Source organism: Aulonocara stuartgranti (assembly GCF_965226115.1).
Source record: "Aulonocara stuartgranti genome assembly, chromosome: 23".
Taxonomy (NCBI): Eukaryota; Metazoa; Chordata; class Actinopteri; order Cichliformes; family Cichlidae; genus Aulonocara; species Aulonocara stuartgranti.
In genome coordinates, this window is record NC_138958.1 from 13,553,679 (window position 1) to 13,572,920 (window position 19,242).

General features: G+C 40.3%; 1 protein-coding gene across 2 annotated transcripts in view; it reads right to left on the reverse strand.

Moving 5' to 3' along the window:
• lpp (LIM domain containing preferred translocation partner in lipoma) overlaps positions 1 to 19,242 on the reverse strand; it is a 189,795-nt gene that overhangs the window by 96,163 nt on the left and 74,390 nt on the right. For both annotated transcript variants that reach the window (XM_082523210.1, XM_082523211.1), the window contains one exon: positions 4,632 to 4,735. In XM_082523210.1, coding sequence (XP_082379336.1) covers positions 4,632 to 4,735 — 104 coding nt within the window. The remainder of the gene's footprint in view (positions 1 to 4,631; positions 4,736 to 19,242) is intronic.

Below are 19,242 nucleotides of genomic sequence, written 5' to 3' on the forward strand. Positions count from 1 at the left end.
AAAACAGCTGCTTGTTTAAGTGAAAATACATTGATTTTTTTCCCCCACTAATAAAGTTGTGGAGTTGTAAAGTATTTTGTCTAGTGTCAATTATATCATCAGTTATATCGTTGTCACAAATTTTCAAATGTATATCGTGATAAATATTTTTGGTCATATCGCCCTGCTCTAGTAACAGGTACAGCCCGGGTTCACAGGGTCAAGTTACTGTCACCATAATGCCATCGGCGATGAGTATTTCTAACTCTGTGCTGCTCAGAAATATTTTCTCCTGCTTTTTTCTCTCTGCACTTCTTAAACTTTGCATTACAAGTTCGTGTTTCACCTTGACCTCAGACAATCTTTTTAAAAGCCACACATCAATAGCAGAGACTTCTCTCAGTGAGAAAGAAGCGATGCATTGTATGAAAGACAACTTTCATAACACGGTGCACTATTCACCTGCCTTTTACTGCTCTTGGATTTACAGTATCTCATTCTTCATACATTATTCATCACAATCTCATCCAGCACTATTTCACAGAGAAAGGTCAATTCTTTAAAATCAAAGTCAAACTTTTTTTTTAATCCACACTTTGAATGTATTCTGCAGAGGATGCTAAGAATTGCTGTGATTTTTATTTAACTCTGTTATTATCAGAGGAAGCTTGAAAGCATCAGTAACAGGATCACTGCAGCAGCAGTCGCTGATTTATTCATCCGCATTTTTTCTCTTTCGCTTCAGAGAAAAATGCAACCTCGACATATGAAAAGACACAAACTATTTAATCAAAAGAAAAACAAAAGTGATGCGCAGAAATCTGGAAAGTAGTTAAAGTGATCTGACCGATAGTGGCACCCGGTTTTCTACAAAATTCCCGGGAATTTCTCCATGGAACGACAGATGTATTTTTAGTCTTCTGAACTATGCTGCAACTGCAAGAAGACTTCTTGCAATTGCCTGTGGGGGCTTTTTGAGTTGGTTGGATCAGTGGCTGCTTCTTATTCTAATGTTGTGTGTTTGGATTACCTGTCACAATCTATTACAGGCAGGGCTTGCCTCCATTTGGAGCAGAGCTGCTGCTTAAAAACATCTAAGGCAATCATGAGCGGGAGTAAACAAAGCAAAACACTAATGGCTTGTCTCAAATCAACAAAAGAAAAAAACGGGCAAACTTGTTTAACGGTGATAACGAGGAGGATGAAAGGAAACATCGCAGACTTTGTGTTGCGGAGGAATTTGCCGTGTAGGGCTTCGTAATGCGAACTGCAGCCAGGATGAGAGGTTTGTTTTTCTCTCTCCCGCTAAAGGTCTCGGCTTTTACGTGTCATAATCCAGACATCTCCCTCTGTCAGGGGGATAAAGACAAGAGCATATTTCTGCTTCTTTTAAGTAAAATGCCATTAAATCGCTGATTTATTCATTCACTATGTAGAATTTCTCCAGAAAGACATTTTTTGATTGATATCTTCCCTTTTTTTTCTGAACAGCGTTCTCTTCTGCTCTGGCTGCAGGACACATAATTAAGATACCCGTGGTGTTTTAAGGAATTAAACTGCAGGCCAGAAAGACTCGGCAGTGTGATAGGAAAAGAAAATTTCGAGATGAATACAGGAAAGCACTTTAAAAAATAATTGAGGGATGGAATTTCTTATGTAATTTCAGGCCTTGAAAATCTTTTCCTTCATCTCTCCACACAAGAAAAATCAAGAATAGTGGCAAAAATTACAGCAGCAAAAAGGGAACTAAATTAATGCTCGTGATTATAACCATCATCCTGTTCAGCTAATGTGTTGCATTTGACAGCTGTCCTGACAAAACCACCGATCTCCAAAAGCTGAGATGTTCACACACGAAGGAAAACAATAATACTTATACTCTTACTAGCTTTGCATTTTTAACCTACGGGAACAAAGCAGTCTGAGTTAAAGGGCCCATATCATGCAAATGTATATGTTATATTTATATTCTGGGGTTTTTCTCGCACATGTCTGCATGATTTACAATTCAAAAGAAACCCTTTATTTATCATATACAGACCACAAATGATGCAGTCCCATCAGTTCAGCCTCTGTCTGTTTTAGTTCCTGTCACCTAAAGGCCCCAGTGGTAATACATGGGAATACATGTAAAAACGGCAAAGAGCTCTATTATGATTAAGGGACGTATGCTGAGCTAGAAGCCAGTTTACGGCCCAGCTGCCTCTTTTATTGTGCAGGTTTCCCACTTCTAAAACCTTCCTAGCACCTTCAAAGGTCTGTGTGTTTATGTGACATTATCACTTCAAGTCCACGGGTTCTGTGGGAACTCGCAAGCACAATGCACATGTGCAGCGGGATGCACGGCACAGATGCAAACCTGGAAGCTATCAGCTTTATTTTGGCTCACGGACCAGGCTACCAACTTCCACTGGAGTTAGCAGGTAACCAATTCTGCTCAATTTATACAGACTTTTCTTCTGATTCATCAACATTTTCTCAAAAACATCTACACGCGTTTGAGCACGACAAAATCCGAGGCACGGGGGAAAAAGAAAGGGAAGATATCAATCAGATCCAACCAAACAAGTTTAAAGCCAAAGTGTGTAAGGGTCAGTGACCCTGGACGAATGGACAGAGGTAAACTGAAATCCCTGGCATTGGAACATGCAGGGAACATTTTTACTTCAACTTTGCAACATTTTTAAAATCATTATTTTCCTTTAACAGATGAGATCCGGACAGAATATCCAGACATATGAGAAAGGTTTGGCATTTTTACCATGAAGCTATGTGGCACTCACCTTTAGTTTGTGAGCTTTACCAACATACAGGGATTTTTGACATCATAATAATATATATTTGATAGACGTTCAGAAAAGGCCAAAGTGCCACATGTTGCCTTCAAACAAATCCATCTGATTGAAGAGATGCTTACAGGAAGTGGAAACGTTGTACTGTAACTTGGCAAATTGATTTCATTTTCTACTGTTTTAAAAATACATTTTTGCATGATAGTAGGAGTCTGGATTTCATCTCCCAGTTATACTGAAATATAATATAGGAGTTTAAGAAGGGAGGTGAAAGCATGGAAAACCTGCTCAGGTTCATATGGACAAGTGAAAATTTATAGATCTGTTCACAGTTAACAAATGTGTAGATACCAGTAAAACTGACTGTTAGATGTCCAGAAAACCCTCTAAGCATGCTGCCTGTAAAGTCTGCCATTACTCCACCAGACATGTGTTCACCACTTTGCTCACCTGTTACCGTTTAGCACATGCAGACAAGGACCCAGATTATTCCCAGTTAGATTTATTTTTAAAAGCTTTTTCATCCAGAGAATTTTGACTGCTTAGAAATGTATAAAACTGCCACAAAAGACTTCTAAGCAATAAATGTGAGCCAAAAGATTAATAAGAAATACCAGCACCAAGGAGACATTTTTTAAATGATTCAAAGTTTCTGGATGTGGCGATGTAGATTAAATTCAGCTTTTTCCTCAATCATCAGAAAAGCGTACAAGATTTAAGACTGAAAAGTTAAAAACTTGTGCTGCATTCCTGTCTCCAGGTACAAATCGAGAGGATGCTGGGTCGTAAGTGTAGGTGTAACATTATTAAACTGTAACAAAGTGAACAGGATCGACACTGATTGTTGAGCAGCAGCCGGAGTTTAGGTAGAAACTGCCCCACCCAGCAAGCACAAGATCAAAGTCATCAGCCTTCATTAAACTAAGGGGTATGTGGAAGTTTAAGGTTTCCGTAGACTTCTAAGAAGAGAAGTAAATTCTGTTGTACGCCTATTGCATTCCTCACTGCTCACGTGTCTCTGTGCTCTGCCTAAAGTGTAAGAGGGGAGCAGCTCTGCTGGCTGGCTGAACCTGACGTTCAACAAAGCCATGAAATTCAGAACTCCAACAGTCGAAGCGCTGCACCTTTTAAAATAACTGCGTGACTTTGAAAGTGCTTTAGATTACATTAAGGTCATAGCGCAGCATGCATGCACGTATACTGATAGTCCTAGGGTTTTTTAAAGCTTCGAGTTTTATACTTACTGTGTTTACAGTTTGTGTGGGAAGAGCAGTGAATTTACACGCAATGCATAACTTATTTGAATTATGCAACATTCTGTCTCCAAGCTTACAAAGGAAGCATTCATTTAGGATAGAAAACTGGTCAGATCAAATGAGGGGCTTGAAGAGGGAGACTTTCTTTCTTCCTGTTTGCAGCGAACAAAGGAATGTGAAGCACTTGGAGGATTTCATAGCAGAGGTCGAGCGCTGCGAGCGTCAGCCAGAGGTGCAGAGGCCAGAAATCCCAGGAGGGCCAAATGCCTGTGGGTATTATGACCAGCAAAGCGCAGAAAAGTGACCGGGCTCCACCAATAGGTGTCAGCCTTCCATCCTTCCTGCATCAGAGCCCTCGGAAATGTGTGTGTGTGTGTGTGTGTGTGTGTGTGTGTGCGGGTCCACGGGTGGAGAGCGGCTGGCTCCAGGCAGCATCTGGAGCTGGACGTCTCTGCATTTGGCTGCAGCTCAAATGGACAAATAGTTTTGCTGGACTTGTTACGTGAACTCAGTGCGGCGCTCGGGGCTGTCTTTGCTTTCTGCGCCGACTCTTAGAGAGTTACTGACAACCAAGAAAATTTAATAGAACAGCGGCTCCTCTCACCTGATAATCGTATGAGTTCCCCAGCGGTGGAGGAGGGAAGGAACCAGGGGATGACAGGAAGCCGGTTGACTCTTCGACAGGTGGTGGAGGGGGAGGGTAGTCCGCTGGGATGGAGACACACGCGCACACACACACACCAAGAAAAACAAAAACGGCTCATTAAATACTTCCCCTTTTTTTTTCTTTTACAAACAAACTGTCACAATTGTGAAAGAACACACACAGTCCACCGCTGAAAAAACACCGGCAAAAAAAAAAAAAAAAAAAGATTAAAAAAAGATGTTTCATTTACAACAACCAGCACAACAGGTGCCGAAAACAAGGTAAAGGGTTACAAATCTATGGAGAAATAGTGCACATGATGCTCTGCATGGTCGAGGTTAAAAGTAGATTACACTGTAAGCCTGCTTATAGCGCATAAATACATGACTGGCTCTGGAGCGTCCAGCATGTTGACACAAACATGATTTATAAAGTATGTAAGTGCATCAAATTATCATTTTGAGACGCATTAATGCATCACCATCTGTTTTAACATTAAGTTTGTATTTTCTGCATCTTTTTATTCTGTATATATGGTGTTTGTTATGATTACTGCGTGCCTTTCTTTTATCCCCGATGCGGGACAGTCCCTCAGTTTTGTTGTACTACTCTACAAAGCATGACTGTGCAATGACAATAAAAAGTTTAAGTATTTTACAGGAAGTTTTATGGGGTAGAAAGATGTTCTTTACACCTGCAGGTTAGATGTCAGCTGGATCAAATGCTCAAACATTAGGTTTGAGCTTTAACAATCAATATATATGCATATTTTTTATTAGTAACAATCAATAAAACTGCTTTTGTTTTTCACCATCATGAGAAACACCACTGGATTCTGCAATTTCCTTTATTTCTAATGAGCATTTTAGCACCTTTCAGCTCTTTGTTCTGGTTTTCCACCTCACTGATCTCAGTATTACTTTTGCCCACTGCACAGCAGGAAGTTGCTAACCCATAAAAGTTACCTGCCTAGTTATGACACTACAGAAATTCAGTAACTAGGTGGTCAGCACCACTGATACCAGAGGTTACTGGGAGTGGGCTTAAGTAACAAAATAACCTATTTTTGGCTGATGCAGCTCACAAATGCTGTCCACCATCAGTTTTATTCCCACTTCTCTCCCTAATGGAGCTAAAATCAACTCAAAACGAATGCTGATATTAATCGTTGCATCTGCAGGTCACTGTTTGCAAACATGTCTGCCATACGAGAGCCGTGTGCACAAATGTGCGGTGTTTTTAATTTGAACTGAACATTTTTTGTTCAGCGTGACAGCATTTTGATTATTTTTATTATTAGCGGTTTATCTTGCAATTCAATTGAAAACAACTCAGCAGGGTCTAATTCATTATTCTGACTTATTTAAGTAGTTTAAAACGCGACAATGGCATTTTGTCATTAAGGTGTTGAACCGACTGAAAGATGCAGTGTAATGTAGCAAGTTGTTTAACGAGCGCACATTTGTTATACAGAACGCCGGTTGCAGAGTAGCTGATGAAGACTTATTATTAGAAGTCATCATCATTTGCATGAACTGCAAAATCAAGTCTAACATATGGAAGAGGTCATAGAGTTAAAAAAAAAGAGAGACTGCGAGCGAATGAGACAAAGAAGTACAGCCTCGCTATCCCACGTCAACGGACTGACACACATAATTGCAGCAATTTGGTTAACTAAGAAGTACTAATCTGGAGCAAGCGTGGCTTTCCCCCCCCCCTCTCTCCCTGAAATTGAAATGTTGTGTTACAGACGGGTTAGACTAGGTGTTTGCCGTGCCAGACGACGAGAAACAAGCTAAATTTGTAGTTCTGAAGTGCACGCTAATCCAAGGATTGCATCCTGCCACATGTTTCAGACAGGATAAGGAGTTACATGCCAAATTAAATTCTGATTTGGCTTCTCTCGGCACAGGACTTAAGACTGAATCATTTGACCATGTACTTCTAAGTACCAAACCAGACATGAGCTTTGCAAATTAAAGGCTTTTATGAGACGTAATGGGAATTTGTTCCAATGCTAAGACTTTGATGAGTCCTGTTCTGAAATTCCATTTGCATTCCATGGCTTTTATCCGTTTTCATTAGAATCTAATTGATGTCATCAGTGTAGTTTATCCAAGGCAGCTGACCAAATTAATTAAGCGTGGTTTTCAGTTGCCTCAACACAACGGCAGAAAGAGGGGGGGGAAAAGGAAACGAAGACAGAGAGATAATGCAGCATGGTTAAAATTGGACACTTCTGCGTCTTGAGCATTACTACGTTCAAGAAATTGTGAGCATTGCATTAAACATTCCCTCTGGGCACTTGAGGCCCTCCATGTGAATTGTTTATATAATAACCTTGTGACCTCCACTAAAACTCCAGAGTGTAACAGCTCCTCTAAACCTCTGGGAGAGAAAATAAAATATGCTGCTCGACAACAAGGCTCGGGCCCGGCCCGCCCTCCCCTCCACCACGGATCCTTTTTACCCGAATATAAGTCACTTGTAACTTGTGGCTTACAGAGAATTAAATCATTAAGTTGCATGTACGTTTCTCTCAAACATCAAAGATGTTTTGGATTCATCACTTCAGGAAACACGAGTTGTAAATGTTTCAGAGAATCATGTTTTATTGAAAAGGTTTTATAGCTTTGTGCGTGGAACAGTGGAAAGCAAGACTTGGAGGAGGAACGGGGGTCATTAGGCATCTTTGCTCAAAGGATGTTTCTGACCATTTCCCCTCTTGACCCAATTTCTTTTCCCCCATCCGTCATTGCACCAGTCATTTAGGAGTGAATCGCATTAGTGTGCTAATGTTAAATTCAAAAAAGAAAAAAAACTTTGCATGCACTGTTTGCACCCCCCAGTAGTCTTTTCAAGGAAAACCATTCTGTCTCATAAAAAAATGCACTCAGCCTTGGAGATGTTTGCAGCTGATTCAGGGTCAGAAAGAAACGGCGTTTAAGAAGAAGCCTTTCGAATTAAGTGGCGTGTAATGTTATCTCTCATTTCCATAAGTGAACATTCTTTTATAAGAGGAATGATCTTACTCTTGAAAATACAACACACCTGAGACCAGAAGATCTTCACTGCCATTCAAACACTCCTGACTTTATTGGTTTCAACTAGAAGCCATACATTATATATGTAAAACAATATCTTAAGCCAACATAATTTCTAAAGGTTACAACAACAAAAAAAAGTTTAACTTCCCCGAGCTAGTAATTACAAGTGTTTACAGACAAGCTGTCTTTTCCACTGTGGTAATCTGCTAGCAACCAAAGCAGACACAAGGTGGTTTTCGGGGCAGGAGCCTCTTTGCGACCATTAGCAACTTCCAGCAAGCAGTCGACAACCAGTCCAGTGACCAGTGGTTGCTAGATGGTTGCAGAGCGGTCTCTAGGTTTGTGTGATTGAGGCCTAAGACTTCTGCTAGAAATCTACGTGGGAACTTAAGACATAACTGGAAACCCCTTTAACCCTGCACCATGGCGCCGTGGCCTACACAATTCAGTCTTCACAGGCTCGACGTGTAATCACGTTTCTTGCGAGGTGCACATCCGGTTATATAAAAGGCCATGTGTAGCGCTAAATGGGTTTCCGAACAGGTCCCAAGTTACAACGTAGATTTCCCACATTAGTCTAAATGTTGTTGCTCGTCACATGGACATGATGACGATAGCTTCTCTCTGTTTAGATCCACCCTTAGCATCACTGTTCAACAGCACTGTGTAATCAAAAGCTATTAAGGCTGCCTTTAATAGTCAGTTTGATGCTTTTATTATCTAAATATTAATACCCTTCATCGTTATTCCTTCGTGCTTGCCTCATGTTCAAAGTGCTATTCACATTTAGCATGTTTAAAATACATAGCATATCATTCTAACTGCATTACTGTAAAAATAGCAGGAATAAAGTCCTGGGGTATTCAGAGAGGGCAACCACCAATGCACAAATTAAGTCCGAAGAAATTTAACGGGTTCTTCTTTTTCCTTCCTTTTGGCATAATCTTGGTAGATGAATGACAGTAAACTGTAGGCTTGGTATCAAGTTTTCCAGTACAACCTCAAGAACCCTTCAAACAAGGAACTTAACTTATATTTCTACGACCTGTAGGACATAGTTCTAGTTTTGGTTCCTGAACTCAGTTCCTGCCTCTGAGTCAATATTAGAGCGAGAGGTGGTAAACTGGATGAATATTATTAAAATGTAAACCGCAGTTTCTGTAGGCAGACCGGGCTGAAAGGGAGAATGTAAGAGTGTGGGCAAAAACACTGAAGCAGGCTATTGTAATATTCATTTTGATTCTATATTAGAGCACAGTGGTTGTTTTAAATATTGCAAAATGGGGAAAGTCTCACCCAGAAATCTACATACTAAAAACACCATTTGCAGTGCAAACAGAAATATTTTTAAAATTTTTCACTTCTCTTTCTTTTCAACCACAGACACACATACACACAGTCAAATCTTCATGTCTTCCTTATCAGAAAGAATCCCTCTCACCTGCAGCTAAACAGCAACATAATAAGTGAAAAAAGAACTTTTTAAACTTACTAACTAACTAAATAAACTGTGAACCTGGACGTCCCAACGCTACAAATCAAATCCTGGGTTTCTGCTTCCTGAAATGACGAATCCAAAACATCTTTGTCCACAAAAACTTTGTCCCATTGGTGTCAGCCATGGGACTCAATCTTTCTATTTCTAATAATAAACAAAAAAAAAACAAAAAAACGACAACACGGGTTTTAGCACTCGCTGTTCAGCGGCTCTGAGCTGTGCTAATGCCGTTAGGCTTTTAAGCAGTGTGAAGCAGACAGAGCGAGAACGGCTCCTGTGCTGTGAATGAAGCTGACTCCATTTGTGACAATAGGGAGATGAAAGCTCCAAGTGCGCACTAATGAGAGAAGCAGCAGGAACACCTACTTAATACGACAACTTCCCCTCTCTTTATTGAGCAATTACTTTTAAGTAGCCGCTTTGTGAACAAGGAATCCTAATCAGTGATTAAAGTTATTTGAGAGGCCGTAAGAGGTGTAATTGGTTATTGGGAACCCTGAGTATTGTTAAGGGGGTGACAAAGGGGTGCGGATGGATCCAGCTGTGACGCTGAGGGACTTGTATTTAACTTTTGTTTTTAACTAAGTGATACATTTATTAACACTTCAAATACTGATAATTGTGAGCGACTCATTCTTGAATGTATGCGTGCGACTTCTCTTTAGTATAGTGTATTTTATTATCCCGTCTGCGTGGATTTGAATCAGTTTTTCTAAATTATGTAGTTGAGAGGAGCTTCTGTGCCTCGGATGGAGGAGTTATAAATTTTGAGGGTCTTGTTCACCACGTTGGGGCAGACCGGAGCGACAGATTGACAGATGAATTGCTGGATCTTCTGCCGGGATGCTGTACTGGTCTGTTGTTGTAAAGAGAGCGCAAGGCATAAAGAAGAAGTTCTCGTTTTACCAGTCAGTCGATCTAAATTCGTATGCCTCACATATGGCCGTGAGCTGGGGGTACTGAGGATGAAAGCCGCGGAAACTAGCTTCCACTGAAGGGTGTCTGGGCTCTGCTCGAAAGGAGCTAGCTGAGGTGGTTCGTGCACCTGGCTCGAATGCTTGGGTGAATTTTTGTGTTTCTGTTCTACTGGTAGGAAACTGCAGGACAGAACCAAGACACGAGGAGAGACGACATATTTTGGCTGGCCTAGTAAGGCCTCGGGATCCCATTTAAGACTTGGACCGGAGAGAGACGAGTCCAGGTGTCTCTGCTTAAACTGTGACTTGAATACAGGTAAGTGTCAGAAGATGGACGGATGGAAAGATTTCAGTATTTGAGTTGCACGATAAACTAGTCAAGCGTCATGAAAATTTCCCCCGATGACAAAAAATGATTATATCTTCAAAAACAATGAAAAACTGGAGAAATCAACTCAGTTTTCTCAAGAAAATATCACAGAACAGATGCAGATCTCCTTCTAGTTTCAGAGACTCCATTCATGCATATTGTGGAGGGAATTATCAGCAGTGGAGGTGTGAAGTCTCAGAATGCTCTTGTTAAAAGTGTTACAGATAAGAGATTTCAGCAGAGGAATAAAAGAATCTTTGCAGATTGTAAGTGAGTGTTTGTTGTAGTACTTCTGATCTGGACTAAGGATTAGTCAGTTCTGTGGGGGCAGGAAGATTGTTGAGCATATGTTTTCAGATTTACATATGTACAACATTATCAGAGTTACACGTGTGTAAGCGGTGGCCATCTGGCCTCTAAGGACTTAGGACAAAGCCTGGCAAAGAATATAACTGCCTTTCGCATAACATAGCCCACATTTCTGCAAACAGAACAGTCTGAAGCAGAAAGAGCACAAACTGAGGAAACCTAAAATACAGGGAAAGAGCGATTTGGGCGCGCAGCACATAAATCCTCTCCCACAATATGAACTTGATTTACTGCTGAACGCTTGAGCCTCTGCTGTCCGTTAAGATAAGATAAGATAAGATAAGATAGAACTTTATTAATCCCTCGGGTGGGTTCCTCTGGGAAATTCGACTTCCAAAAAGCACAGCAACGACCGAAGTTACAGTTACAGAATTGTTATATATATATATATATATATATATATATATATATATATATATATATATATATATATATATATATATATATATATATATATACACACACACACACACACACACACACACACACACACACACACATATATAAATACAGAGACAAATATAAATAAAATATACAAAGGGGATAAATAGAATAAATAGGAATAAAAAATAAAAATACAAGTGAATTGCACATTTCAAGTATTGAGTCTATTGCACTGTTGACTATTTACAAAAAGTATTGCACAAGGTATTGTACAGTGAGGTGAAGAGGCACTACAGCTTAGTTGTTCCCCCCTCCTTTGTCCTCCTGTTTCCCCTCCCTCTCCCCTCCAGAGAGGAGTTAAACAGTTTGATGGCGTGTGGGACAAAGGAGTTTTTAAGTCTGTTAGTTCTTGTCTTGGGGAGAAGCAACCTGTCACTGAACAGACTCTTCTGATTGTTTATGGCCGTGTGCAGAGGATGCCTAGCATTGTTCATAATGTCCATCAGTTTCTTTAATGTCCTTTTCTCTGCCACTGTCACCAGAGTGTCCAGCTTCATGCCGACCACAGAGCTAGCCTTCCTGATCAGTTTCTCCAGCCTGCATGAGTCCTTCTTTGCTGTGCTGCTCCCCCAGCACACCACAGCATAGAAAAGTACTCCAGCAACCACCGACTGGTAAAACATCCTCAGGAGCTTCCTGCAGATGTTAAAAGACCTCAGCCTCCTGAGGAAGTACAGTCGGCTTTGGGCTTTTTTATACAGGTGCTCTGTGTTACATGACCAGTCCAGTTTATTGTCCACCCACAGCCCGAGGTACTTTAGCATTTACACATGCTGCACTGAGCCTAAACAATGCAGGACAGTGATCCAGTGTCGGTCCACACATGGTGGCCAAAGTTTAAGAACATTAACAATACCCATCCTCTAAAATCAGTCTTTTACGTCTGTACAAATGTGAAATAACCGATATTCCAAATAAAGGGAAGTCAGGAAAAAAAGCTTTGTTTTATTGAGCAGCAAATACATAATCCCTCTCAGACAAAATGGACAAAAAGTATTTCAAGTCCACATGTTTTATCTCCACATACCCACTCCAAATGTGCTGTGGAAGAGGTTGAGAGCACATTGTTTTGACATAATTATGGACTCGTTTTATTCCATCTTCCGCTGGTAAAGAGCAGCTGAGCCCTGTTCCTAATTAGCATGATATGTATAGAAGAGTGATTTACGACTTCATTTGGTTTAGAGATGCAAGGGAGGGATTTGAAGTCTTTGGAGATGTACTTGTTTTAAGTGTAAAAGGAGCAGACCAAAATTGGCTTCTGCTATTCTACGGAGAAATCCCACAGGAGGAAAAAAAACTGCGATCAGGAACAATAGGCGGATTATGTTTTCGCACAAAAGCAAAGAAACAAATACTGAGGAAAGGTGAACGCTTGAAACGATAAATGGGCTGAACAATTAGCGTCTTAAGATGTGTTGTTAGCAGTGTTTTGTGATGAGCAAAAGCGTGATTCATCAAAGGTGCAGAGGGGAGCTTTGCTGTCGTTTCTTCTAAACAAAGTGGTGAGCGAGTAAATGAAGCGAGTCAAATGTCACAGCAGAAAGCCACCGCTGTGTAAACTCTGCCAGTTTCATAACGTGAAACCTTTTCACAGAGACAATCGGCTGTAAGCCTGCAGACGAGCCGGTTCTTGTGCGTGACGAGTTGTGCCGTCAACTTTAACTTATAACACATGGCTTCGCGATCCGATAAAATGACACATTCGTAAGGAGGTTTTTCTAAAGCCAACAAGTAGAGTTGAAGACCGTAAATGTTAAAATCAAATTTAAGCATAATTAAATTGAATGGATGTTTAATGTAACTTCTTAGGTGTCCTGACGCGTTTGAGTCACTGAGCTGCTCGGAAACATCTTTAATCGTTTAAAGAGATGTTTAAAGCACCAATACAAGAAGTTAATCTAACACAGCAACTGGAGGAGCTGAGTGCTCTCTCCAAATACTGATCAGAATGTCATGTGCTCATAGTGAATCAAAGGAAATGCCACATCAAATCATATCATCGACGGAGTACTCATACAAAAAGCGGCACATAATGAATCACCAACGAGCTTGGAGAATAAAACGTTTGTTCTCAAGCATTAGGAATATATCTAAGAAGTATTATATTAGTAGCAATTATGTTATGCATACAACTCTATTACTGTGCAGCTACACTGAACGTGTAATAATATGCAGACAGCTACCCTTCCATTACAGTTGATTAAGAAGTCTACACCGTGTGTGAGAAAAAAGAAAATGCCATGAAAATAGAAAATAGATTAGTTGCTATTTTTTTCTCCTTTTTTTGACCAAAAGAATAGGAGTCGAACAAACTGAAAATTGTTTTTCTTCGTAGAGCGGAAGAGATCACCCTAACAGGAAAAGAAAAAGAAGAACACTTTCGGTGCAGAGCTGCTGCTCCATTGGGTCCAAAAGAGGGCAACTGATCTAGAGGCCTTCTGCTCTCAATGTCTCGTAAGCTTAGAGGAGAACACATCTCTCATCTGCAATAAGAATATCGTAGGATCCTAAAACCTGAAACTTGGCATGTTTGGCTGTTTCTGGTGCCACCCAAACCGGACACAGGCGGGATAAAACAAATCACCTGGGCCAATCTATCAGCTGACTGATCACAGGTAGTGCAGATATTCGGGATCGTTAATGATGAGTGCCGAAACGCCTAAATGCTTATGGCAACTTGGCATCAATATCATCGTCTTTCAAAGCACCTCGAGCACAATCGATCTCCTCTGATCTCAGAAGTTAAGTAGGGTCAGGTCTGGTTAGTACTCGGATGGGCCGCCCGGAAATACCAACTGGTTTAAGCTCAGAGGTGGCTGTAGCTTAGGAGTATCCTCGGGCAAGATACCGAACCCCAAGTTGCTTCCGATGCATTCATCGTGAGTGTGAATGTTCGATAGAGAGCTCTTCGGCATAGAGAGAATGGGTGTGTGTGAAAGGGTTAATGAGGCCTGTAGTATAAAGCACTTTGAGGGTTCAAGCAGAGTAGAAAAACACTATGTAAGAACCAGTCCATTTATCATACATTATGCTGGGCTATGAGAATGTCCGATTGAACAAATAAAAGCACTGCTGCATTTAGCATTAGCCCAGAAAAAAATGTACATTAAAAATGTAAATTTCTCATTTTTGGATTGAATTTTTGACAGCATGTACAAAGGAAATGTAATCATTTTAAGGATGATGAAGTTTATTATTGCTGTTATTTGATAAAATCCAAAGCTAAACTATGAATGACTAGAAGGCCAAGAGTTCCCATGTGCAAGTTCAGTTTTCGAGATCTTACTCAGCAGTCAAACTTCCTTACATTATGTAGACACAACCATGAAAGAATAGACAGGATATGTAGAAAACCGTTTTAGCAATACTACAAACTCTGAGGATGAGCCGTGAGATTTAGAGAAGTGAAATGTCTCATACTTGTAAGATTACGCTAAAAATCTGTGGCTGTTATAGCCCGATGAAATACACACTGAAATAAATATCGTTAGCACGGAGGAAACAACATTGCGCGAAACTTCCAAGCAGAAAGATTCTCCTCGGTTAAGACTTTGCACACACGGCAGAAAACACACAACAAGTAGCTGAAGTAGAGCATGTGTTCCAGTTAAGATAAAAGTAGCCTTGTTACGCGCTGTGAGCTGGAGCCTGTGGTATCTACGGGGACACTGACACACTCAGTGGTGGATTTCCTGTAAATTCTCCTGGTGACACCCATGAGGGACTCTGACATAACAACCGGTAGTCAGTTTGCCTCTGGCCAGTCAAGCAGGGAGGAATAAAAACAGCTTATGCACATGTTCGACACTTTGGAACTGCTCTGAGCAAACAATTAGCAGGTTTCTGGTAACTTAACGTGAAAAAGTTCTTTGTTTTAAACAGCAGAATAACAGCACTTCTCAGATGTTTAACTTTCACTATGATTAGCCCACTGCACAAAAAGTTTTATCTTGATAACAAGCAGAAAGACATTATGAGACATTACAGCAAGTTACTGACGCAAAATAACTTCAGTATCAAAAGGTTGTGGTTTTGGGGCTATCGCTTCACATCAATCAGACTATAAAGCATTAAATATTTGAAATATTCTGAATGGAAATGCAAATGATGACTCACTCCAGAGTGATTCAGTTTCCCATGCTGTGTCTGACAGTCTTTGTTCACACCATATACATGTTTACATTCATTTCATGGAGGGGGAAAAAAATCCCCATTTGAACGTTTGAGTAAGATCATTCTTCAGAACTGCAGAGCAGCTGTTTGCACGAAGCAGTGAATCAACGACAAGGCCCCTCTAACGACTGAAACGCCTCTCAAAATAGTGTCAGAGTTGGAATGTGAAGAAAAAAGGCACAAGACAAAATTCAAAAGACACCCCTGGTGTGAAATCTGAAGAGAGTCAGCAGAAAGCAAATCTCCGGTCTGTGTCGCGAGGACGGTCTCTGTCCTCAACATCACGTTTACCATCCCGTTCTCGCGCGTAGGTTACAGCGAAACAGAGAAGTCCCAGGGAGCGCTGAGCGGACACTGACTCGTCATCAGCATGTTTTCATCTGTTCGCACAGCTGCACGAGTGCTAAACATTTTAACCAGCATACCTCGCTCTATGACTATGAAAGCAAAACATGTCAAAGAAGAACATTAGCTCTAAAACAGGCCGCTTCTCATAAAATATAATGATTTATTCCTCTGGGTTTTAAGGAAAGGCCGCAGTGTCCTACATCAATAACACAAGGGCTTTTTAAACTATTTTCAGAGCTTGACGGCACCCATTAAATGACACACTGTTGTCAATACCGTTTTAGCAAAGCTGGGCCTAATATGCTTCAGAGGAGTAGTTTTCGTTGCAGAGCTGTTGCAGTGGATTGCGTTACCTTGTACAGTTATTCATCATATTTTGCCCACCTCTCCCACAGGATGTTGCATCGTGATTTTAAAAATCACACAACCTTTAAAAAAATTTGCAAAAGTAAATCTTTAAAGCTAAGCTCCGGCGTAAAAGCCGGCATAAAAAAAAAAAAAACTGGAGCAATAGTGGCTCTACGAAAAAACAATCAAACCTTCCTACAGTGCATGTACCATATGAGATCAACTTAAACCCCAAAATCTTTTATTGGAAGGAACTTTGAGTCTCTGTCTGAGACATATATGTCTTTCACTTCCTATTTTCTGGGGCTTTAATCAGAACAAGTGATCCTCAAATAAAAAATAATTAAATAAATAAAATCTAAATGCAGGTTTGGCTAACTGTCTGCCACCCCGTCTGCACACAGTAAACATGGCCTCAGAGTGCTCATTCCAGCCCCAATGCTGGCCCCTGCTAGACAAAAGGGACAGCAGGGTGCTGTGCCAAATTGACTTGTCCCTAATTTTTTATGCTAATCCTCAATTTTAGATCAGGCAGTCCCCACGTTTGATATAACAGATATTAAACAGATAAATGAGGAGACACCCAGATAATCTGTTCATAAAGACGTCTTATCCGCTGACAAGTGGAGATGTCTGCAGATGGCTTTACATATTTGCATGATCAAAACACTGACAACAACCAATCGAGTGTCATTTCTAAATGTTTTAATGGAAAGGGGAATGCTTAAGCAGCCCATGAAAGCTCAGTACTCTGCAAAATCTGCAAGATGCTGCAACCTATAGATGTTTAATCAACAGTGTCACATAAAACTAAACCCAGAGCAGCTGGAAACATCTGCAGAAGAAGAGGCTATTTGACAGTTTTCCCAGTTTATGTAAATGCAGTAAAAAGTGACATTGAAAGGTCAGGTTTCCATGGGTCACTTTGACCTCATTCAGCTCAGCAGAGTAAAACATTTACATTACAAAGTACAACACTGCAATTATTATATAATGTACAGATGTATTCCCAGCCTCTTCATATTGTTTCATTAATCCTCTTAATACCCGGACAATGCATAATGCAGAAAATAAGACAGTGGCTATGGGTGTGGATTAAATGTTGGTGAAGTGACATTTTAAAATCTCAAGGGTTTAATGGAGCCGCAAATCATAAACTGGCCATGAAAAACTTTTTTTTTTTTTTTTTGCTAATTTACAGAAGGAGCAGTGCTGTGGGCTGGGGTAAAAATCAATACTCAAAACTGAGCCTCATTTATTCTATGTGGTGTAGCGCTGGAATTTGGACACTGGAAAGGCGATCACAACAATAAGTAAGGGCTTGAATGAAAAACCAGTGACGTACATAATTTAAAAAGAGAATTCTTAAGATTTCTTAAGTCTTTTTCCATACAATTTATAATTGGAAATGTTCAGTAAAAGTCTTAAGTTAAAACAACACACATTTCTTCTGCTGCACTCTGTATGCACACTGCTGATCTCCTGACATATTTTCTCCTAATTAATGCAACATAAACAAGCAAGCATTAAAGGCAGGCCTATTGTATTAAAGCTCACCTATAGATCCCACTAATGTCATTATAGCAGCATCGTATTAATCTAAAAGATCTAATGTTTTCTTGGGCATTTAAAACTTTGAAAATAATAATTTCACGCTCGTTGTCTCAAACCACCACACATTTAAGGACCTTTTTTATGGCAAATGTAACACTAGGAGGATTAAAAGGACAAAGAGCACACAAACCATCCTAAACTTGGTAGCAAGTTTCCTACTTCCTACTCAGAAAAAGAGCCAGACCTTGGTGCTGCCAGTGACTCTTACAAATGAGTAAGTTTATCAGAACTCTCCCAAAATGTACAGATTTAAAAGCATGAATCATCCATGGTAATTACTGGGATTATCTGGCTGGATTAATCTGGATGAGCAAAATGGGCAAAACTTATGGATTCAGCCCTACCAACATCAATCCTGGACCTCCTGGTAGAAGGCTAAAGAGGCTTTGGAACATCCCTGCTCAGGTAATTCTAATGCAGTAACTAAAATACAGTTTTAAATCAATAAGACAGGTGGGAATGACTACTGATGGGCTTCAACATTAAAAAAATATTAAAAAGTGTGAAGAGCCACTGGTCAGACATAAGAGAAAGCACCTGACACTCAGCAGGATGGTTAACAACCTGCTCACAGGTCACGCTTCCAGTTCCTCTTCCCAGACTCACTCTACTTGGGATTCACACATTTCCACATCATCTTCCTTCACCCCAACCAAACACACTGCACAACCAACTCTGCTGATAATGACGACAACGAAAAGATGCCAGCAAGGACGACAAAACTTTGTCCAGTTATGACTCTCTGGGATCTGAGAAAGTGGATTTGATGATTACAAAGCCAAAGAGCTGCACAACCAGCTCTAAAAGCAACGCACAGCAAACCTAGATGATGTCTCAGACCCAGTCTTTCTCAGTTACACTTCACCTAACCTCAACATGAGTCTTCTTTCTTTATATTTAATCTTATCAAATTTCTATATCTGTGACTTACCAGCAGCAGTCTGGCTGCACAGAAAAAAATTAACATATCACCAAATTTAATCTCACAAATATCAGCTTAACCTCACCAAATCTGTCACAACTGCTATTTTCACCATGTGAGTCTGTCTCTGTCATCATGGCAAAATGCGTTCCTGGGAAAATATAATGTACCAGCAATGGTTTGATTACTTTGGCGGGCGTTTATATGTCTCTGGAAAGATGCTGTCAGTGCAACAGAATCACTAATGTGTGAAATGAAGTGATGAAGCTTGTGTAATAGTTGAAATCAAACTGAGGGCAGGAGTTTGAAGATGGGTGCCGTATAATCCAACAGCAGTAAAGTTGACCCTTGCCTCTAGTTAATGAATGATTTAACGATCAGGTATAATGTCTTAACCTAAACTGGACCAGTATAAAAGTGCAGCAGTTATAAAGTCAAACATGTCCAACTTTCCAGTTTTACAGGTAAAACGAGGTGAAGCTGCCATCTTTTAAAAATATGTTTTTCCGATGCGAG